Source organism: Protopterus annectens, chromosome 11.part0, assembly GCF_019279795.1.
Source record: "Protopterus annectens isolate FY-2018-M chromosome 11.part0, PAN1.0, whole genome shotgun sequence".
Lineage (NCBI taxonomy): Eukaryota > Metazoa > Chordata > Ceratodontiformes > Protopteridae > Protopterus > Protopterus annectens.
Window position 1 is genome coordinate 84,352,345 of NC_056745.1, and position 25,083 is coordinate 84,377,427.

General features: G+C 40.8%; 1 protein-coding gene across 1 annotated transcript in view; it reads left to right on the forward strand.

Annotated features, from left to right (window-relative positions):
* Positions 1-25,083, forward strand: part of PKP2 (plakophilin 2) — a 1,518,559-nt gene that overhangs the window by 1,327,608 nt on the left and 165,868 nt on the right. Inside the window, exon 10 of the mRNA XM_044087464.1 lies at positions 21,200-21,353. Within this exon, the coding sequence (XP_043943399.1) occupies positions 21,200-21,353 (154 nt within the window). The remainder of the gene's footprint in view (positions 1-21,199; positions 21,354-25,083) is intronic.

Sequence of the window (25,083 nt, forward strand, 5' to 3'; positions counted from 1 at the left end):
AGAAATGAGGAATGTGAATTGTGGGGCATGGTGGGGGGTCTGTAGCAAGCTACAATTTGGATTACGGTCTTGCCCAGAGTTAGTTGCACTTGAATAATCTCGGATGCATTATGCTGTGCAGCTAGCCTGGAGGTGTGGATATCCTTAGTGAATATGGACATGCCTCTGCCTTTAGTGCTTCTTTCTGGGTTAGATGGCCGAAAGGTGTGGTATGATTTGAAGCTTGGTAATGCAGGGGGGTGCTCTCTGGAGCTTTGAACCAGGTCTCTGTCACTGCACAGATGTCAGTGTTCTCCATTTTAAGGAGTGCCTTGAGTGAGTGCATTTTGAGGTTTAGACTTCTAGCATTGAGTAGCATTACCCTCAGATTTTGCTTGCTTGTACCTGTTACGGTGGTGAATTTGTCATTTGAACCTTGCCTAAAAAAGGCACTATAGGGGTGGCAAGAGCCTTAGCCAGTATCCGAATCCTAAGGGCGACAGGTGCAGGACATCTCTGGCAAAGCATCGTGGACTGTCGATCATGTCGTCCCAGGCAGACAAATACTGGATCCCCTTAGAATGACACCAGAAGCTTAGCCAATTGTTGAAGTCAGTCATTTTGTCCTTGTTCTGTGGTATCATTCTGGGTGATGGCAGGATGCTACTCAGGGTTAGGGTCATACTTGCCTGGGATACAAGATCGGAGAGCTCCTCCATGTCTCTTTTCATGTAGTCCAGGGAGGTATGTCTCAGGTGATTCACACCAACATGGACAATGACTGTCATATTTGTACTTATTGTGGAGTGACCTGAGTGCATGCGTTATGTGGCGGATCCTGGCACCTGACAGGCAGCTGACAGTAACTTTCTCCTTGTTTAGTCTAGTGAGTGGAACATCAGTGTGCCTGACTATAGAGTCACCTATGACTAGAGTGTTGGGCACGTTGTTATGCCTTATGGGCTGTGGTTGACTGGCACACTGAGTTTGTGGGCTATGTGTCATTTGGGTTGTGTTGGGGGGTGGAGTTTACTTGCTTTTATGCTTTGGATGTCCCTGATGCTTGGGAAGGTTTTTATTGAGAGCCTCCGCGAATGTAGGTGTGTGTTTTGTGATGTATTCCATACAGACAGACAGATAGCTGTAAACACCACGCATGCATATAGGCCTGTTATCTCCCTAGTTCTCAAACAAAAGATATCAAATAAATGAATAAAATAATTTTTCACAACCCCCCCGTCTGTTTTCTTCTTTAAGATTCCTGAAAGGTTGCTGTAAATGAAGACAACTCCAGATCCTTTCTTAACAATTCATTTCCAGAAAGTCTAACCTTCTATCAGAATTGGAAGTCTTAAGCCCAAGATATCAAGGATGTTACACGTATAAAGATGTATTCATAATGAAACTTGGTCTTCTTTTCTTCAAGGGGTTTGATGCCACTGTACGTTTAAAAAAAAAAGCCTTTCTTTTTCAACGCAGGCTGAATTAGATGGCATCTTGATAGCCATAGCTCAGTGACTTTTGGAATGTCACAAACCTATCCCTAGATCAGGTACTTGGATTCATGTATCTCTACCAACAAGGTAGACCACACTTAGTGGGTGATATACTCCTGATTTACCATCCTTCAGATAAGATGTTAAACTGAGGTCCCCTCTGCTTGACTTGATGGTAGCATAGATGGATGTTAAAGATCCAGTGTCATTTGTCAGAAAGAAACGTGTACTTTTTATGTTTATATAATAAAACAGCATATCACAGAAAGAAGTCAATATTTATAATAAAATATTATAAGTACTAAACATTGCATAGCATAAAAAAACAGTATGATCATTTTTCATTCAATCGCAAGGTATGAACACAAGTTAAGTACTGAAGGAAAACTATTTAATTATTGTAGCACTTCAGGATATTCAGTGCATGCAAACTTAGGTACCCCACTTCACTAGAATTTATAGAGTGCGACAGTTAATTATACAATGCCTTTATGACATCATTGAACAGGAGTCCGTGAGCACTCTGGTATGACTTTTTTAAACAGTAATATGCGAAACTGTTCTAAAATTAAAAAAAAATATATATATATATATATATATATATATATATATATCTGTATGTGTGTGTGTGTGTGTATCTCTCTCTCTATATATATATATATATATATATATATATATATATATATACATATATATACATATATATCTGTATGTATGTGTGTGTGTGTGTGTATATATATATATTGTAGAAACCCCCAAGTCCCGAATATGCACAGAATCCACAAAACCAAACAACTGAGCTGATGGGCGTGTAAAGACAAATGCGTACTACAAGACGAACCAACTGCCAAGTTACATATAATCCCAGAAATCAGTCTCCGTGATCCAAAAGCTTTCGAACTGTTTTCAACCTCCGTAATCCAAAAAATACTTATAGGCTGCTTACAATAGTTCCACAACAGAAACGAAAACCATGCGGTTCAAAAAACGTTTAATTGTGAGCGCTTTCACGGCTAAAACAAGCCGCTTCTTCAGACAAACAACGAAGCGCTGTTAATGCGCCAAATTTAAAATGATTTCAACAACAGATACCTCCTCCCAATTTTTTTTTTTTAGATTAGATTTGATGTAGATATGTATATACACACACACACACACACACATATATATATATATATATATATATATATATATATATATATATATATATATATATATAGATGGGTCTACTTCATATGATCGAAAGACCATTTGACCTAAACCCATTTGATCGAAAACCAGTATTCAAGGCATAAAACTGGGATTTGTCCCCCTCCCCAATGTCATGTGACCCTGGAGTTGGTATATATAGTTAGGGGGAGGTGGGGGGACAAAGCCCCCCACCCAGTTTCCTTTAAAAGAAGAAAATAAAACAAAAAGTACAGATTTTAAACAAAAACAGGTGGGGGGCTTTACCCTCACACCCCCCTCCCAATTTCAATCAAATGAACTTTCGATCAGATGGATTTAGGTCAAATGGTCTTTCGATCATATGAAGTAGACCCATATATATATATATATATATATATATATATATATATGTATGTGTATATATGTATATATATGTATGTGTGTATATATATATATATATATATATATATATATATATATATATATATATATAATATGTGTGTGGTGTGTGTTAAAGATGTGAAGAAATGTCTGAACAGTGACAGTAGACAGTGCGCCACACAGCATAGCCCACAGATATCACTGCAGGCATCAGTTATACTCCTGTTTTTTTTTTTTTTTTTGTTTTTTTTTAACAAGAAAGGAAACACTAACCTGAATGGCATGGTCCATAGTTCTGGACTGGAAGAAGCCTCTTTACCTTATGGCCGTATGCTCTGCAAGATCCAGCCTCATGGGGTCCCCTCACTACTGCTGCCAGCTGGTCATCATTTGTCTTAGTGGGACTGAAACTGGGAGCTGCAGTGACAGCAGGGGTCACTTCATCACCAGACAATTGCATGATCATGCTGTGCAGAATGCACATTGCAGTAAACATCCTGCATGCAGCTGCTGGGTCATATTAAATGGTACCCCCGGACTCATCCAGGCACCTAAAATTACTGTTCAGGAGGCCAAAGGCCCTCTCAATGACAATATGGGTCTGGGACAGGGATGTGTGTAGGTGTTTTGAGGGAATGCTTCATTAGCATAATCTTGATTACATCATTTCTCATTTACATCTCATTATAAGTTTATTTGCTTTTGTTTACTCCTGGTCATCATGCATTAGTGCACGTGGCCTCTGTGAATCGCTGCTTAGCTGCACTTATTCACTGACAGAGAGGATAGCCTTTACACATCTGCATAATGAGTACGAATACCACCCATAGGTTTTAGTAATCCATACCTCTAAGGCTGGTCTTACATCAGAGACAGCAAAATACAAAACAGTTAGTTTAGTATGCATTTCATGTAATGCTCTGGTAAGAACTATTGTATCTTTAACTAAAAAAGGATACAGAAGATATGGTCTTACTTGACCAAGAAATATGCTGCTTTATTAAAGGAAAATCACAGTTTTTTGTGAGTCTATGTAGCTGAATCCAACATCTGTCCCCACTTCCAATGCTGAACGTTTTTCCCCCATTGTCGAGCTGATGTCACCTCACCATGGACATCTCCATGTATCTGGACTATAGGTGAGGTCCTTCAGCTCCATCTTTTTTCCTTCTTGCCATGCACAAGTTTGCTACAAAACAGTGTGTTGCAGTCGAGAATTATTCCAGGCCTAAATCTAAAGAGCATTGAGAGAGGAGTACCTTGTCAGGGACCCTTTTTCTTTTTCCTAACTTTAGGATAAAAGATTCTTGATTGCTTTTGAGCAGACACCCATGAAACAGACTGCCAGATATGGATGTGTTGGTGTGTTTTTAAGTGCCAAATACCACATAAAGGTTTCAATGCTGTAAGTCAAACTCCACTCGCGCAACCCACAAGCAAGGCCTCAGCCTGATCTGTGACATTAATCGAACTTGTTGGTGGGATAGATGTGTGTCCCAAAGACTCCTCCATCTATGGAATAGACTCCATCTCCATGTCAAGCAGAGTACCTGTCTAACCATCTTTAAGAAGAACCTGGACGACTGGATGACTGGATGGGAAACAGAAAATATACCTCTGAGAGGTCACCTGTGTCCCTGCTGGACAAAGGAAACAGGTGCTGACTTTGTGGGAACATAGGCAAAATTCTTGGCTAGGCTTATAAGGGCCTCCGGGCCAATAGCCTAGTATCGTCTTGTGATCCTATGAACTATGCCTAGCAGAACTGTGCGGAGCACAGATGGATGGAGCCCTAACTATGACCCAGGCAGATTTGGTTAGATTAGTGGCCCCAGCACTGGAGTAGCTAGACCAGGATATGGAGGAGTGAAGGATCATGTTGTGTTCTCCCTCCCAGGGAATGGGTCGGGTTTCCATGCACTTGGAAGAACCTGGGGTGGTGTGACTTCCCTGGTGGAGATTGACAGACCACTGCCCTTGTTGTATGGGGAGGAGCAGGACTGTTTAAAGGCATGCAGAAGTGAAGGAACATCCTTTGTGGACAGCCTTCTGCATGTTCCTCTCTAGCACTGTCCCAGGTGCATGCAACTTAGACAAAGCGGAAGTCATAAAGTGATTGATCCACCCTTTATGGGTGTCTGGATGATAACCCCTTTCATTCTGCTTGTGCCTAGATGGGAATGCATAGGCCAGTTTACCAAGAGAGAGCCCTGATGGTCGGCAAATAGTGGGGAGCAAAAAGTCAAAAAAAAAAAAAAAAAGAATTTCCACATCTTTGTATTTTATGCCTAGGACCAGATCACTCTGGCTAACTCTCAGTATTTACCAGGACAAGAAAATATTTATGTCCCTGTTAGTCATCTGCCATGTCTGATGATGTGCTGTAGTATGGCAGCACCGACATCCATCCTAAAAAGAGAGAAGAGAAGCACGTACATAGGAAGAAAGAACATCGCGTGCCACCACCTTAATGTCTGCTTCACAATGCCATTTGATTATAAAAGAAGAGGGAAGGAAGAAACCTACAGAGATTTTCAAAGAGGATGTTAATGCACGTTAATATCCAGAACCCCCCACCGCAGGAATCAGAAGTCCCCGGTGGCTACCGACTCAAAACCCTGACATCTGTAGCTAAGTTGTCTATTCGACCTCAGTTAGCTGCCTAAGGGTAAAGTCTTTACCCATGCCCTAGCCAGTCACTCTCCCAGGATGGATTAATTTGGATCATGTTTCCTCCCATTTGCTGTGTAGCTGCAACCCAATTATGAGCAGCCACAGGTATTTGAAGTCCTCCCATCTGAGAGACAGAGATTGGGATTCTCAATGAGAGACTCAAACTCCTGTGATTCTGAGGAGGAGAAGAATTAGACCACAGGTCATAGTTTTCATCTGTTTTAAATTTGGCCCAGATAGTAAGGACAGTTTGGCCTCTGATTCCCCATCAAAGGACATATTATTTGGGGACTCTGTTTCAGTCATGAGAGACCACTTTTAGTGGCAATCTTGGGAGACTTCTGACTCAAGAAGAGGCACTAGGGCCTCCGCGGTCTTGGACCACCAAAGTCAGTGGTTATTCCTCCACTCCATGAAGCCCTGTTGGATGCTTTTCAGACAGCACCCTGTGAGTCAGATTAATAACGTCTTGCCTCTAAAACGCTTGATACATTTTATTGGGTTCAGGATCCTCTCAAATTTTTGTAAATATATATAAAAAAAATATTTTCATATCCAGACACAGCATCTCTTGAAACTGCTAGGGGAAGTATACTAGCCTGAGATGGAATGCTCTTCCAACTGACAGGGAGTGCATTTAAACTAAAAATGAGGACTTCTACCTCTACCAAATAAATAAGAAAAGCTAGATTCCTGTTTTAGCTACTACAAGTAACCATGAAAACTGTTTCAGCTGGCAGAAGGGAATTGTAAAATGTTTTACACCAGCCTGTTGCTTGTCCTAAGGTAAGATGGATCACTGAGAGCTTTTTGGGACTTACCATAAGCAAACAGAGTCTTAAAAATTCCTAATTCAAGATCTTGACTTTGTAGGCCCTCTTGCCCCTCATGGGCTCTCAGATCCTACTGGTGTCATTTGCAAGTCAAGGATGCCTTCTTCCATATCCTTGTTTTTGATGGATATCATCAACACCTGAGGTTTGTTGCAGGAGGTCATCATTACTGGCTTACCAACTTACACATTGGTTTTGCTGGCACTCAGTGTTTTTACAAAATGTCTGGCACAAGTTACATCCTCACTGCAGGACTAAGAGCCCCTACATCTACCAGTATCTGGAAGATCACCTGTCATTGAATGAACAGGTGGCCAGTTTATGTTCATCCAGCACAGTAGTCTTTCTGGGGGCTGTCTTGAACACCACCTCAACAAAAGTTTACCTTCCACGGGAAGAGGGGGTCATGTACTACCTTCTTTCAGGATATGATAGAGAGATCAGTAGTAACAACTAGTGAGTTCCAGCCAGGAAGTTCTTGAACATTCTGCACCATGCAGCATCCACCATACTCATCATGCCACTAGCCAGACAGCATGTGAAGAAGCTTCAGTGATACTTAAGGAATACCAGGGACTATCAGTGTCACTCCTCGGAGCATACCATCCCAGTCCTAACCCATGTAAGGAGAGAGGTGAAGTGATGAATACAACAAGTCCAAAAGAATGAGGGCATGCCCTACAGACCATCTTCTCCAAACGAGACATTGACCACAGATACCTCTGACCACAAAGTTTAGGTCACCTGGAGTCCCACTGAAGAAAAATTACATGTAAAGATAAAAGAGGTAATGGCACTCATTTAGGCTAGACAACAGCACAATGATGTGTTATATAAACAAACAAGGAAGACCACATTCTTACCATCTCTGCAAGCCACAGTACCACAGTTATGTGATACGTAAATAAATAAAGGTGGGGGGTCACATTTTTGCTACCCCTGCAGGCCAGCCATACAGTGAATACAGCTTGCTGTTGAATATCTTCTCAAAGGAACTCAATGATGTATCATTTAAGCATAACCTCAACAGATCCACATGAGTGGGTGCTAGACAGGGACAGATTTTTAGACCTCAAGATCAGATGGGAGGGGAGACTAGATGTAAACCTCTTAAATTCTCCAAGCAACTAAGAAAAATATGCTGCAGAGCTCTTAACAAACATGCTTGGGCAGTAAAAGCACCTTCTCCCCAGATTGAGCTGGTCTTCCTTTTTTCCATGCTTTCCATCCTATATCCCTGCACCTTTTCCATGCTTTCCATCCAATATCCTTGCACCTTTTCCATGCTTTCCATCCTGTATCCCTGCACCTTTTCCATACTTTCCATCCTATATCCCTGCACCTTAGGATAGTTGAAAGATTGAAGAAGGAGAGGCTAAAAATTATCTTACTTGCCCCATTCTGACCCACAGCATCGATTCTTCCACCTGCTTCAGATGGTAAGGGGGAGACACATACTGCAGCCTCAGCATATGAGTGTCCTGATGCAGTACATTGGGTTCGTAGTACACCCCAAACATTCCACACACAGATTAGCATTGTGAAAGTTACCATTTAGCCACTTTCATTTCAGATAACCTTTTAAAAATCAGGAACATAGCTAGAGGACAAATGCAAGGAAGTTTTACGTAACTGAATTGAAAAGGCACACAGACTGTTCGCATAGGAAAAAACAGCATGCAAAGCAAGCAGAAATGTTAGAGCTTGCTTAATAGGAGGTAGTGACAGCTATGCCAAGAGAAGTGTGGCAGTAGATGTGTAACATGTGCCAGCACTGTAAAAGAAGAAAAATCCACATGCATTATTGTAACTGTTTAAAGGTATATGTTTTAACAGATGATACTGCAAGAGAAGAGGTTAAGCTCAGTCCTAGCTAACTTTGGAAAATAACTGAAATTAAATTGGGCCTTAAAAATGGTATCTTACAGTTCTGATTGCTGCCAGAGATGAAATGTCTGCGAGAAGCCTGGCTTAGTAGCTCTGTAGGAGGAGTAGAAGCGTTAAAATTGTTATATAACTTCCAGGAGCTGCAGCAGATCTTAGCAAAGCTCTATGTGTGGGTATTATTGACACATAGATGCTAAATCTTGGCTGTTTCTGGTCAAAGGGATAGTGTGGGAACCAGAAGTCTGATGACCAGCTGTGATGTCATCCTGTACACTATCTCAGAAATTATATTTAGGTATTATATTGAGAAGTCTCTCAGTCAGACTGAGCACTCTGTTTTGGAAACCTGCTGTATAAGGATCTCTCACCTACTTCATCTTGCCTTGCTCTACGAAGTTAACCGGGGAATAGTAACTTTAGATTAGTCAGGAAAATACAGTGAGATTAGTTAAGTACTGTTTTTCTGTAACTGTGTGAAACTGTTCATCTGTGTTTTAATATTTTTGTGATCGAAACGCTGGTGTTTACTGTAAATAGATATTTTATATTTTCATGTTCTTTTATTATTAAATGTATTTACACTTCTCCTTGTGGGCTGTTCCTTATAGAGAAATATTTTAACCTTTGAGAGTACTTACATGTATTTGCTGACAGCTCTGGGCAGTCCTGATGTCTGACTGTTTGGTCAGCATTACCATTTGTATTGATATTAATTTCACTCAATATAATTGGGTAAAGGTGTCATTGCAAGAGCCTTAGAGAAAATGACTATTGGCAGTGAATCTACCTTAATGTCTGGGCAAAGATGGTAGAGTGAGTAATATTTGCCAGCCTTTCCCAGGTGTGTGTGTGTGTGTGTGTGTGTGTGTGTGTGTGTGTGTGTGTGTGTGTGTGTGTGTGTGTGTGTGTGTGTGTGTGTGTGTCAGCTACTTGGAGCAGGGACATGAAGTACTGGTTTCATAGAGAGAGTGGTGGAGGACTTGGCTTGGGCACTCGGCTGAGGATTTAACTTTGCAGCTGTGCCAGTGGGGAGCCTTACTGGGGATCTGGGGAGAGACGGAAAGAGAAACCCAGACCCCAGGCTGAGTGTATTCTCTGTGTGCTCTTAAGGGAAGTTGTGCTTGATGCAGAGAGGTCTGCATCTGGAAATAGTGCATGTGTCCATTTGTATTCCAAGTGCACGTCCTTCCCCAGTGTCAATAATGAGGATTCAGGCTGCTTGATTACTGGCCCAGAGTGGGGATGTTACAGTCTGTATAAGTTTATTTTTTCAAGTTAAGAAAGGTACAGTTCTGATCTATTTCTGCATACATGCCTGTTGATCCCGACTGGTGCCCAGGCTTCAGTGAAGCAATTCCTGAACAGAATCCTCCATTTGAGGCCTCATAGGAGAAAAAGGTCCCAGCTTGTACTGAATGTTGTGTTGAAAATGCTGACCTTAATATCATTTGAACCAGATGCCTCAGCACCCTTTACCATTTCTCAGTTGGAAAATGCCTTTCCTGATAGCTGTCATTTCTTCTAAGAGTCTATGAGCTGCAGTACCTCATGTGCAAAGATCCTTTCTTACAGTTCCATAAAGAAAGGGTAACCATGTAAACCAACCTATCATTTATACCAAAAGTCACTACAGAAGTAGTCCTGAACTATGCTAATCAGCCCCCAGGTTTCTTCCTGAGTCTCAAAGAAGAGAGAAAGAATCATGCTTAAATGTACATAGACAGTTTGAGGTACATCTTATACTAAATACTTTAGAAAATCAAATCAGCTATTTGTCTCCATTGCAGAATACAAGCAAGGTTTATAAGTGACAAAATAGACTATTTTTAAGTGGGTGGCATACCGCATTAACTTTTGCTATAAGACCCATAGCGGGACTTGCATGAAAAAAACTGTCCCCATTCATCAAGGGTGTAGTGCAGCTACCACTGCTTGAAAGTAGATGATGACCAGGGCATTACAGAAGAAGCCACCTGGTCCTTGGTTCACACCTTCTCTAACCACTACAGCCTGGATGTGATATCAGGGACAAAGGTTAGGCATGCCTGTGCTGTTGTGAAGGGTATCCTGCAGATGTTCATCGTGTTTCACTGTTGCAGTCATTACACTTGAGTTATCCTGCTGGCAGGCTACCCGCAGTCGGCCTGAATTCCAAAGTCCTGGTCCGGCGTCGGTTGCTGTCACCTCTTCCCTGACGTCAGTGTGCCAGGGGTATAAAATATGCAGCCGACAACATTTTCTTCAGTCTTTCTTGCCGCGCGGTGCCCGAAGCAAAAGCAGTTCGCAAATGCCGGTCGGCCGACTCCTGAGATTTTCGAAAATGAATTTCAGATCCGAAGTCTTCTATAAAGCTAAGTACCCCGTTGGGGAAACTGTTTTCTTGCTCCAGACCGATGTCAGAAAAAGTTAACAATTGTATTTCTTGGGGGAAGCAAATACCTCATAAGGATTTTCATTCTTACTGTATTCCTTGCCTAGGCCCTGACCATGACGTAGCTAGTTGTCTGTTTTGTGCTAGATTTAACCAACGCACTATTAAGCGTTGGTACGATTTTGCTTTTCATTACTTTGAAGGTTTAACTATATAATGCCGTCGGAACAACCGACGACCGGAATTCATAAAAAACGCAAGGAAAAAGAAAAGGACAGGCATCCGAGGTCCAAAACCGACGACGAAGCCTCTTCTAGGCCAGTCGCCAGTTCTCAGTGAGGTGCTTTCGTGGCCCCTGACATCCACTACCTCAGAGCCACAAGCCGCCTCCGACTCCCACGTGGAGACAGCTAGGCCTCTGGATACTCAAGGTATTGGGCCTTCGGAAGCTAATCCCTCAGATGAGTCTGGAGCCGCTGAGCAGGCATCGGCTTCTGAGGGTGTTTTCAGACCTACACAGCTTTACATCAAGCTATCTTCAGCATCCAAGACAAAGACTAAAACAGTTTTAAAGACAAGAAAACAAGTACAGCATTCTCCAGGACAGACTTCCATGCCTAAGAAACAGATGCTCAAAATGGCCAAAGACCTAATTACTTTGATCAGGGGTTCCCATCCCCCTCCTGATGAGAGGCTTAGGCAAGATACTGAATACGATTCCTCTGATCAAGTTTCCATCTCCTCTGACTCCTCTTCAGAACAGGGATACTCTGTTCCTCCCTATGAGGATTCTGATGCTGAAGAATCTATCCCTTCAGCTTCTCCTCCTGAGGATTACTCATTTGGGGAAACCCTGCATACCATGAGGGAGCATTTCCACTGGGAGAGCCAAGATTATTCAGATTCTAAGAAAAGGCTCAGAGACTTTCTTCTACTACATCAGCACAGACCTCTTGCTATTCCACCTGTTCTAGACATTGTAGATGATGTATTTTCAGAGTCCGGCCTGTCTCCCGACTCTCTACCTCCTGCACCTGTTAAGCCAGACAGATACTACAGGGTCCTAGATTCTCATAAATTTCTATATAAAAACCCTGCTGCTGACCCAGAAACTATTTCTCAGGGTCCCGAAGGGGTCAAGGCTGCTACTTCAAAAAACCCTGTCCCCTCAGATAGAGATTCTAGGGCACTGGACAGATGGGGAAAAAAAGTTTACACTTCTGCTACCTTGGCTGTAAGGGCTTTAAATTGTCAGTTTCATATGCTTAAATATCAGCAATACTTAATGTCTCTGTTAAAACAGAAAATGTTGTCAAATTCTGAATGTTCTGAGAACAAGGAATTGCAGGATTTATTGCATGCAGCTGAACAAGTGGGAAAACATACTTTGCAATGTGGTTATGATTCGCTGGAGGCCTCTTGCAGGGCCGCTGTAACAGGTTCTGTTATTAGAAGGCATGCTTGGTTAAAGGAACAGAATCTGCCTGATCATGTTAAAGCAAAATTATTGGGCACTCCATTACAGCATGATGCTTTGGTGTTAAAGCAGAAGAGGTGTTGAAGAAAATGGAGGATAAAGCTAAATCTATGCAGAAAGTGAAGGATTTGTCAAACAGGCCACAAAGAGGCAGATACAGATGCCCTAGAGGCAGACAACAGCCCCAGGGCTCATACAGTCCCAAACAATGGGGTGCTTCTACCTCCAAAAGCAGAGAAGACAAATCACAGCCATATAGGAAACAGTTCCAATGACTTCCCTCTGCCAATGCCAAGCACTTACCTTTTAGCAGCACCCGTAGGGGGAAAGCTAGCACTTTTTTCACAAAATTGGCTCACGATCACCCAGGACAAATGGGTCCTAAATATAGTCTCTCAGGGCTACAGGTTCCACTTTCACACCCTTCCAAAGGCAAAAGGCATTCCAGACCTGCCACACAATCAATGGGCAGAGGCACAAAAACAAGTTTCATCTCTCATGGACATGAGGGCCATTCATCCAGTGCCACAACAAGAGCAGGGACAAGAATTTTACTCAAGACTTTTCTTAGTACCAAGAAAGGACAAAGCATGGAGACCAATTCTGGACCTGTCTACTCTAAATACTTTTCTGGACGTTCCAAAAATTCAAAATGTTGACTCTACAACAGCTTCTGCCCATGCTGGGCACGAAGGCTTGGCTTGTAACTTTGGACCTCAAAGAGGCATACCTGCATGTCCCAGTCAGACAATCTTGCAGAAGATACCTCAGATTCATAGCTGGCTCAATGCACTACCAATTCTCTGCACTGCCCTTTGGCTTATCTACTGCGCCCAGGGTCTTCACAAAATGCCTGGCACCAGTAATTGCATTTTGCAGACAAAGAGGAATTCAAATATATCCCTACTTGGACAACTGCCTTATTCAAGCAGAGACCAAAGACATTCTACTAAAGCATCTGGCATTTGTAAAAAAATTACTAATTTTCCTAGGGTACACAGTAAACAAAAATAAATCAAAACTAGTACCCTCTCAAGAGATAATATTCCTGGGTGCAAGCTTAAATACAACTGCCCAGATGGCTTATCTCATGCCAGACAAACAAAGACAACTGACTTCTTACTTCATAAGCATGGCAACAAAGACCCGGGTATCTGCAAGAAAAATTCTGCAGGCTCTGGGCTACATGGCCTCATGCATTCTGCTAATTCCATATGCAAGACTGCATATGAGGAAACTACAATGGTATCTAAAAAGTGTTTGAACTCAACATTGCCACAGTCTGGAATCATTAATTTCACTCATTCCCTGCCTACAACAGGAGTTTCGATGGTGGGCACAGGTCTGTCACCACAACAAGGGACAGCCATTCACTTTACCCACAGCCAGGCAAACACTAACAACAGATGCGTCAGATTATGCCTGGGGAGCTCACATGACAGGAAAATGTATTCAGGGCACATGGCCCCCAAGCCAAAGGCATCTTCACATCAATCAAAAAGAGATGCTAGCTGTACAAAATGCCCTGACAGCCTTCAAGGACCTACTTCATCCAGGACAGCTGCTGATAAAGACGGGACAACACCACAGTTATGTGGTACATAAACAAGCAGGGGAGCACACATTCCTACCTCCTCTGCAGACAAGCCATGATTTTGTGGAACACAGCATTGACCTACCAAGTACACCTGCAAGCACAATTCCTGCCAGGAAAAACAAATGCTCTGGCAGACGAACTAAGCAGAAACCTCATGGATCCTCATGAGTGGAAACTAGATCCACAAATCTTCAGCATGATAACAAGGAAATGGGGATGCCCAGACATAGATCTTTTTGCCTCCCCTCACAACTGCCAACTTCAGAGATTCTGCACAAGGACTTACCATAAACAAGCATGGAAAGTGGATGCCTTGTCATTCAGCTGGAACAACCTTACAGTATATGCCTTTCCTCCACTGCCTCTCCTCCCCAAGGTACTCCTAAAGGTCAGACAAGAGAAGCCACAAATGATACTAATTGCTGCAGATTGGCCACGCCAACACTGGTACCCAATCCTAAGGAGCTTGTCCCAGGGCCCAACCTGGACATTGCCTCAAATTCCTCATTTACTGACCCTTCAAAACAATCAGATCCTGCACAGCCAACTCAGAACCCTAAATCTAGCTGCATGGCGGATAGTGTAACCATTCAGAATACACCTCTCTCTAAAGTGGTTATGGATGTTATTTTGGAGGCCAGGAGGCCCAGCAACAGAAACTCTTATGCAGAAAAATGGAAGAGATTCTGTGCTTGGAACCAGGTACAAGGAATTGACACGCTTGTCCCAAATATACCTCAGATTTTACAATATCTAACTGAGATGCTGGACAAAGGCCTATCTTTCTCATCAATTAAGATCCATGCCTCTGCCATTTCAGCTCATTACAATGCAGACCCACTTATTTTTTTCACATCCATTGCTTAGGCAGTTCCTCAGGGGGGCCAAAAATATAAGACCTCCAAGGAGAGCACCAATACCTGCATGGGACCTCAATTTTGTCTTGGAAAAACTCACACAGCCTCCTTTCGAGCCAGCCAATACAACTGAGATAAAATTCATATCATGGAAAACAGCTCTGCTCCTAGCAATAACTTGAGCAAGAAGAGCGTCAGAGTTACAGGGATTAATGGCTGTGGAACCTTTTATTGTCTTCCATCCGGACAGGGTTTCTCTAAGGACAAACCCAACTTTTATGCCTAAGGTGGTGTCCAGTGTGGCTCTTAACCAAACCATTCATTTGCCTACTTTTTTCCCAAACACACAGAATAAAGGGGAGAGACTTCTTCACTCTTTGGACATAAACAGCTACGCTTCTACTTGGACAAAACTAAAGCTTTCAGAAAGACTGAGCAACTTTTAGTGGAATATGCTGCAGGATCACAAGGAAAGGCTATCTCAAAGCAGGCTATTTCAAAATGGATAGGACACTGCATTCATTTCTGCTATTCACAACATGGCAAGTCAGTGCCTAAGGGCATTAGACCACATTCTACAAGGGCAGCAGCCACCTCAGCAGCCTTCCTCAGAGGAGTACCAACCAAGGATATTTTGGAGGCTGCAACTTGGACTTCAGTGCACACTTTTACTATGCACTACCACTTACCTCTTTACTCTAAATCCAGAGCAGGCTTTGCCTCTGCAGTTCTGCAGGACCTTATAGCCACTCCTAATTCTATTTAGACACAGCCACCCAAACTCAGCTTTGGGATTCAACCCAAGTGTAATGACTGCAACAGTGAAACATGATGAACATAGTACAGTTGTGTACCTACCATAAATGTAGATGTTCAAGTGTATTCACTGTTGCAGTCCGGGTTACCCACCCACCATCCACCTTTCTTTGCTGGGACTTATCTGCACTTCTCTATCCTATACAACCTATGTGGTGTATTTGCTTGTAGATGAAGGTATTGTTTATTTTAGTGCATGCTTTTATTAGCAATGTTTTTTAGCCTACCCATTTGGGTCACCTGACATCTGGGGCAAGAAAAACTGAAGAAAATGGCGTCGGCTGCATCTTTTATACCCCTGGTACACTGACATCAGGAATGAGGCGACAGCAACCGACGCCGGACCAGGACTTTGGAATTCAGGCCGACTGCGGGTAGCCTGCCAGCAGGATAACCCAAGTGTAATGACTGCAACAGTGAATACACTCGAATATCTACATTTATGGTAGGTACACAACTGTACTTTCTCAGCTGAGCAGGGTGCAGGCCACCTCACCTGAACCTGACCAGTTTTGGGAATCTTCCCTATGAGCTATGACTGCAACACTGATTCATGATGAATGCAGTACAGCTGTTTGGGTAGCTTACCATAATTGTAGATGTTTGAGTGTGGTCACTGTTGCAGTCCCCCCCCCCCCCATCTATGTCCTGTGCTGCAAGGGACCATGATGTTGCCAGGGTGGGTACCAATATATTCTTCCTTCTCTTCATGATATAACCGTACTCCCTTCCTGTCCTTGTTCACATTTCCTGAACAAGGCTTGACGTTTTTTTGTCACAGACTTCATCCCCAGGGTAGTCCTGACTTGCAGCTCCTGTTGCAGGCATGGTTCTATCATTTTGGGGAGGGGGGGCAGGAAGAACCAAAGATGGTGTGAGCAGATGTCACCTGTTTACATTAAGTTGTCTGAGGTAGTACATCAGCCTGGCCATGTGGGAAAGGATGATGCTTAGCATTGAAAATCAAACTGGACATGGATTCACTCACAACTGAAGTCCCTATGACTACAACAGTGATTACGGTCAAGTGCTGAATACGGCTTGGTTTTATAAACAAGCGTTAGTTATGCTGAGTCAGGGTTTAAGAGCTTACACATTATATCTGGATGTAGCAAAGGTCTTCAGTACAGCAACGCATTCTGTTAAGTAATCTGGTAAGATGCAATACTAACAGGGTGTGGTAATGATTTTGTGGAAGAAATAGATTAAACTGTAAGAGGAAGTGTTAAAAGAATTGTGTATCAAAAGTGGAATGCGTCAGGGGTGAGTCCTGGTGCCACTTTTTTCTATATTTTTCACTGGTATAAAATCAAGTGATTGTACTTGAATAACAAAATGCACTGAGGCCTGTAAAGTAGGACGTGTTATCATACTGCATGTGGACTCAGGCCTTCTACCAGAGACGTTTAAAGTACTAGTGTTTTAATAACAGCTTAGGTTTTTGTTCTAATCAGCATGTACTGGAGCCCATTTCTTAGAAAATATTGGACTTAATTTACACACTTGTGAACTTCTAAAAGCAATGGATAATACAAACAAATTGTGAAATTAATGCACAGAGCTGTAAACTTTTACCTTAAGTGGTGAGAACATATTGGGAGTACTCCATTTTAACCATGAGTGGTATCACATAAACATTTACAAATCCTAGTTTCCCTCTTTAAATATTTAGTAAGCCCAGTCAGAATATAATGTAGTCTTTTACTTTTTTCTAGCTAGTCACAAAATCCTAGAGAATCCATGGGCAATTCACAAGATCGCAGAGAGCACTTGAGTATTTCACAAGAATCTAGAGAATGTAGAGGTAACAGGTATTTCACAGAAACCTACAGAGTACATGGGTATTTCACAAGGTCTTAGAGAGTACATGGACATTTTACAATAGACGGCATATGGACATTTCTAAGGATCCTACAGAGAGTATGGGGCATTTCACCAGATCCTTAAGAGTGGCAGTTTTTTCACAGGATCCAAGGTAGCATGCAGGTATTTCACAGGATCCTAGACAGTAGATTTCTGTTTCACAGGATCCTAACGAGTATTTCAGAGGAACCTAGAGAATAGGCTGGTATTTCACAGGAAACAAAACAGCAGATTGCAATATCCAAGGATCTTATTTATTTATTTATAGGGGTCCTCCGGCAGGGTCAGCAAAAATGAACCCCATTTCAACAGAGGCACAGAGAGAAAAGTTCCATATAACAGTGTGAAAAAAAGAATACACAAAAAACAGAAAAACAATTACAGTAATATTCCTAGTAGGATAACATAGTACTGATTAAGCTTGTTAACAAATTTTAGCAAAAGCAGGAGATAATCCTACAGATTTACAATTGCATTGATAATTTATCACAATTATATATTTGAAGCAGAGTCATAATCTTAAATCATACATCTTAAGACAGTGCACAAGTGTATCACTAGATCCTACAGAGTACATAAAACATTTCATAGGATCTGAGAGAGTATACAAGTATTTCAAAATCTAAGTACACATATACGTCAGAAGATGCAAAGCAGTGCACGGGTATTTCTTGGAATCCTAGATAAGACGGGAGATTCTTGGTGACCTCAGGCCTTGATCTTGACTTGTAAGTATTACTACAAAAATCTGTTTGTATAGTGTATTATTAATGCATTCTATTTGTCATAATGAAATACTTACTCATCTTATGTTTTTTGTAATGCTGCCTTTTTGTTATGCACCCATCCCTTGAATGAAAAACATCCAGTGAGGTTACTTCACTGGTATTAATTTTAATCATTCAGTGAACTTTGCTGACTCCATGCCAATCAGAAAATACTTGGATTTAGTATCGTGGAATGTATGCATTTCGGGGAAGGAACACAAGTACAGTAGCAACAAATGCTTCAAGCAGAATGAATGTAGCAAAAAAAAAAAAAAAAAAACTTTGCTTAACCTATTCTCCTTAATAAAGACTTTCAGATGGTACAGCAAAGAAATAAAACGAATGACTGCTTACTTGTATGAGCATATATGGAAAACAAATTTTCAGACACAACTTAAATCAAACAGAAGATCCTAACTTGCTGCAGCAGAGCTGTGTACTCTGATTACTAGCACTGCCTGTGGGCCTGTACAGAACAGTAAGCCAGTATTTAACAAGGCACAAACATCATGACTTTGTAGGTACCATGAAACTGTTGTGCTTCACAAATCATGCAGGATAGGGGACTCTCAGAGAGATTCATGTTTAAAACTGCACTTCACTGTTATACTTAAGAGTTGTATACCGGTAAGTATCTCCATGGAAACACAAGACATTTTGCAATTTTAGGCCATGCTATCAGACCATTATATGCACGCAAGCGAGCATATATGGGTCCCTAAAACTGAAAACTCATTGCAGTGAAGCCTAAATGGTTAAACCTATTTCAATGAAAACTCATTTCATAGAAAAGTGCAGAAGTGTGAGAAAGTGCGTGATGGTGTAATTCTTATTGTATTAGAGAAGTGAGTCTAGCACAATATGTGTGAATTGCGATGGTCAGCATCGTGCTGTACCCCCAGACCTGTAGATGTCCATGTTTGCTCTCGAGCAGTGCTTCACTGTGATAAGGGAGGTGGGGAGTGCAGGGATTCAAGCCCCCTTACAAAAACATGTTTTTAGGATATATTTCTTCTTGAGAAAGTTCAGTGTTATGAGTTTTCAGTGAAATTGGTTTGATCATCTGAGTTTCAGTGAAATGAGTTTCAGTGTTATGACATAGACCCATGTATACAGAAGGGTCTATATCACATAGTCGAACTGTCATAAGGTCGACTATGTAAATATCGAACCCGGAACTTCGAAATGCAAGAAGTTCGAACGCTCAGAACAGCATTTTCTTCCCAGAGGAAAAAAATCACTGTTCCAGCACAAAACAAAAAAAAATGAACACTTCAAACTCTTTCTAATGTGGGGAGCTTCACCCCCACACCCCCTACTTAAATATACCAAGTCCGAGATTGCACCACAGTGGAGGAAATAGCAAAGTCACGGAAACGGCCCACCAAATTTTTTCCCTGGGAATTTGGTGTTACGCAGCTTCGCTGTTTTGAGATTTCGAACTTCCCAGTTCCAGGTTTCGGCGTTCGGACAATTCAACATTCGAACTTATGATATAGACCCTATACAAGATGCTATATGTATTTTTGACTTTGTGGGCCAGTTTATGGCTGAAAAGGGTCAGAGAAGTACCAGTTCACTTCCCTAGTTAACAAACAAGTAGATTTTATTTATGCTGGGGAAGAAAATTCAGTATCAACAGAGCACGTTTTAAACAGTATATCTGTTGAGTTGTTTCATCAGTTCTCCCAAGCAACATGCCGCCTCCTTGCAGAAGTATGGGGGGTGGCAGTGCAAATGTGAAGCTGTAGGTTACGATAAAGGTCATGGGCTTTAGGGTGGAAATTATTATTATAATTTCTGTTTTTGAGGTATATTAGTAGGTAAATTAATAATGAATATTAACTAGAATGAAAATGGAAGTGTAACCAAAGGTTTCTTATCAGAATGTCAGCAAGAGAAATGCAGTGCTGACATTTTGAAAGAAAAAGACCAAAAATCCTGGAGAAGAGAGTATCTTGAACATCCCTCTCTCTTCTCCTTTAAACTTCTTTTTATTTGCAGGGGGCCTTGCACTCCCAAACTTCGAGGTTGCCATACATCAAAGAAAAGGGGATATTCAACTTAGTATATGTAAGTTTGTTTTTTTGGTCATTCAATTTTCATGTTTTAGGACTCACTGTAGAGGGTCCCAACATTTAAAGTAGTTACTGTCACAGGAAATATAAATCAACAAGATTAACAGGGTAATTATTAATGCTAGTCAGTTTGGTACATGTCACTGTGAAATAGTACATCTCGTCCATGTATCTAGTTGTGAAATATGCATTTAGAATTTATGATTTACAATGCCCCTTTTGGGATGTACCTTACCAGACACCTGCAGCAACTGGAAAGACCCCAAAATTACCTCACCAAGAGGATCAAAGGGCTCAAACAGATTCCATATGCTGCCTGGTTAAAGAAACTCCAGCTCTACTCAGTGGCATACCGCCTGCTCAGAGGCGATCTGTGCCTGACTTATAAAGCCATGTCCACCCCGGAATTAATGGAAATGCTGCACCTCAGAAAATCCAAATCCCATCGAGCTACGCGCTCGAGAGACTTGAACCTCAGCACTGAAATAAATAGGACATGCTGGAGGGACAGATTCATAACCCAGAGGCTCCCTTCACTCTGGAATAAAATCCCAGTCCAGGTTAGGCAGAGTCCCTCATTGACTCTCTTCAAGAGGAATCTTGATGAGTGGATGGGAGATCGTAGGTTTACTCCGGGTATCACTTCTGTGTCATTGTTAGACAGAGGCACAGTATACTAACCTCGAAAAAGGGCCTAGCAAAATTATTTTAAAATGGGTGGCGAAAGCCAAACACACTCTGGCTAGGCTTATAAATGCCCTAGGGCATATAGCCTAGTATGAACCTATGATGGATTGTAATAACACTGCTACTAGTTAACTAATGTTTATCCATGCATGGTATTGTGTATTGCATGTGCTTATGAGCTGTGAGGTCTATGAATTTTTTCATGATTATTTCATTTCAGAAATGTTTTAATGTATTTTTTACAGTTGTTATACATTTTCCTTATAGATGCCATTTGCAGTAGCACAGATTATAGTACAAAAGGAAAAAGGCCTGCAACATGTACGGAAGCTGATGTACTCAAATGACCAGGGAGTTAAAACAGCCGCACTTGCACTGTTGAAGAATGTTGCACGGGACCCAGCCTTTCATAAGGATCTAAGTATGACTTTTATGTTGTGTGTGTGGTAAACGTAATAACAAATGGACTGAGTTTGTAATGATTTGAATGCTTCTTGTGACTTTGTCGAGCAGTAGTCATAGCACTATCCGCCTTTCATAATCTGTCTCCTCAGGTGCATGGCTAAGTGTATGGAAAGCTAACAGGTTATAGGTGTCTTTCTCAAGTAGTGTTTTGCAGACAGAAGTAACACGTACCTCTCAGAAAAGAATGTTGGTAATACATTACCTGTTGAAACTGCAGTGACCATCACTAACGCCATATTCAGTAGTACTGATGCATGCCCGGGATCCTGAACTTTCTTTTTTAATGTTATGGCAGAATTTGACAGCAGGTCTTGGTAGCTACATATATTTAAATCAATAAACCAGCACTTTCGTGGCTGTAAGAGAAATTGGAACCTTGTATATTCATCCCAGCTCCTTTGATGTTACCTTGACCATTTCAAACAGCAAGGAACCTTTGGTAAATTACCAAGTGGCCCCCCCTTTCAACTTTTTTAGTGCTGCTGTTCCTTGTTTCCATCATCTAATTGAACTGTTAAGGCAGTAATGTTTGTACACAGACAGGTTGACAGAAGTACAGTATGAATACAGTTGTAGATGTGTGGTTTAATCTCACCATTCATGTGGTCATGGATCTTTCTACATAAATTCACCAGCACTCGCTTTAGCAAAACAGAACAATTGAAGGAGTCTGCAAAATAAACTATTGCAGAAATTTAGCAAAGTGTTTTCTAAGCAGAGCATACAGAGACCCCCACGTTTCTCATACGGGGCTGTGAACCCCCACAACTCCCAAAACTGACAGTTTATATAATCAGTTCAGTGTATGTGATATCCCAGAATAAAGTGACATCAAGTCCACTATATCTGTTTTAGGGTACTAGGACAATAATGTACTGTAAAAGGCACAAACTTTTTCCATTACTTTGCAAAATGGAAAACATCACTTCCCCATTTATCAAGAAGACAGCTTTCATTAAATTTGGTTTGTCGGTGTGAGACCTTTTGGACTATACTTCAGTAAGTCTTCTATGTACCCATCCAGATAGGATACAGGCAAACTCCACAGTGAAACAGAAGTCGAATGTGTGCAGCATTCATTAGTAAAACATTCTGTTTTATCAAGCAAACATTTTCAGCATCAGATTTTTATTTATATCCATCTAAGAGTGATGGCTGCCAATTGGCAACAACTGTGATTTCTTGATGTCCATTAAGTAAGACAGTGAATACTGAACATGTGATGCCACATCATTAACGTGTATTCCAAGTGAAGACTGCTAGAGGAATCATGTACCTCGTGGCATGTTGCTCACTGCAGTTACCTCATTCGCATTAAACTCATTTATCCCATATGCAACACCCCCTTTTTTCTCTAAATGTCCAAAAATATATAGCTAGTTTTAAATAGTTGCCATACATTGCAGATTAGAAACATAGGAGCATTCTAGAGAACGATAAATGCCATGCATTGCATGATTAGATACATAGTTAGGAACATTCTAGAAACAGATAAATGCCACACATTGCATGATTAGAAACATTCTAGAGACAGATAAATGGGCCATTATTGTGCTTTGCCCTTGCTTTAGGACATGCTCTGTATGGATAAAGTGTTATCAAGCGTAAGGAAATTTATGAGATATAAAAGCTTGAGAAATGTTTTTAGAAATGGAAAACTTTTCCAAAACTTTGGGTGACACCCTGAACCGTCATTAAGATGCTAAAAATGTTTATTGGATAAACCGAAATTGGAGAGTGTTTTTTACACACACACACACACACACACACACACACACACACACACACACACACACACACACACACACACACACTAAACTGAGGATCTGCTAATTTTCTACTTTGTGTGTATTTGTGCTAGCCATTAGTCTGCTATGTTCAGATACGCTGTTGTGATTCTCATAATGCTGCTGTTCTTTTCATAACATAAAACCTGTTTGTTACAACATGAATTTTTCACAAACGATTTAGTTCGAGATTAACTACCATCAGATTTTCACAGAATATGTGTAATCATGCAATGACATGTTTGTCCTTTTATGTGGTTTGAATACAAGATTAAATTGTAAGGTTGTATGATTACAGGATCATTAGAGTTATTTATAAGGTGTAACAAAATTTAGGCATATTTAGGATATGGTTTGTTAGGCTGTTAAGACATTGGAGAGGAACAATACAGGATACAAAATATATTTGCAGTGCTGTAAGAAATAAGTATTTCTAACTATTAAACAGTACATTAAAATGTCTTGTCTGTCCTGAGAAATGCAATGAAAAGAAAAAAAATATTAATCTTGTTATCCAAAAGGGCCCTTGGATATTACAGAAACAAGTATAATTTTGTAATTTATTTGTTGCATATCCAAAACTGAAAATATTGTAATCTTTTTGGGAGGTATGATTCTTGCATTCTGCATTTGCTATCTCAACAAAGAAAATGATTAGATTATGAGTGGGTTATACATTTGTACACTGAGATTTTAGTGGGGCATTCTAGCTAAAAGTGTTGTTATAATAATTTGTAAACTTGAGTATCCCAGACATTAATGTTGACTGTGCTGAGTAAAATACTGACAGACTAGGTTTTAGGTCAATACTTCTGCAAAGGGGGAGAGAATATGCAAGTGTACATTACTCTGTTCATTACTCTTCCTATCTGACTGCTCATAGGCCTTAAGTTGTATTAATGGACTTAGGACCTAAGATTGTAAATATTTCAGATGGTATCTTGTTTGTATTTTTGCGTATTCTTATGTAGTTGAATTCTTAGACATGTGACTCTTATAATGATGTATTATTTCACTGTCTTAATTAAAATGTGAAGTTTGTACTTAGTGATATTATTTGTTAGTTATATGTGGAGCTTTTCTCCCCAGGCCTCCACTGAAAAGGGACCTGTGTCCAGTGGACTTTCCCAGTTAAGAAATGTAAAATAAAATAAAAATATTTCCAAGTTTTAAAAATGTCCTTTATACAAAAACTATTTTGATTGAATCCCCACTTTTTTTGTGTTACAGAATGCAAGTTCTAGGTAAAGTGCAAACAGCAGTTGATTTAATTAGTTGGAGTTATAGGTAGGACAAGTTTGTCCGTGTATATATGATGATAGTTGCAACCATTTTCAATATGCTTTCATAAGGTAGATGGATTAAGATAGAAACAAGCATATCACCCAACCCATGTGAATGATAACTACATACAGAATATAGGAAAGGCTTTACTAACCTCTGAGTGAAACAGAAGACCAGTTGATCTGTCATGTGATGCAGACAGATTTTAATGCATGTCATTACAAACAGAGGGAAAATGCAGGCTGAGAATAGGTTGGTCAGAGTGTACTGAGTGCAGTCGAAAGTATACAAATGGTTGTTAAAAAAACAGATGGTTCATTAGAAGTTAAACCCAAGCCATTTTAAGATGAAGTTAAACAGACATATATTTCTTAAGTTAACACAGATAAATGGGAGATGTATTTCATTTTTTTTTTTAAACAGGAAACATCATTTGCAACCATTGTATGTTACAAACCATGCTGACACAACTATAACTACAAACATTATACATTACTTATAATATATTCAGTCATTGAAAGGTAAAGCCCCCTTTTTCATTTTTGCCCTTTTTCCAGAATTTCACCTTTTAAAAACCTTTCCTTTTTTCCTATCTCCAGTTTAAAATGTTAACCC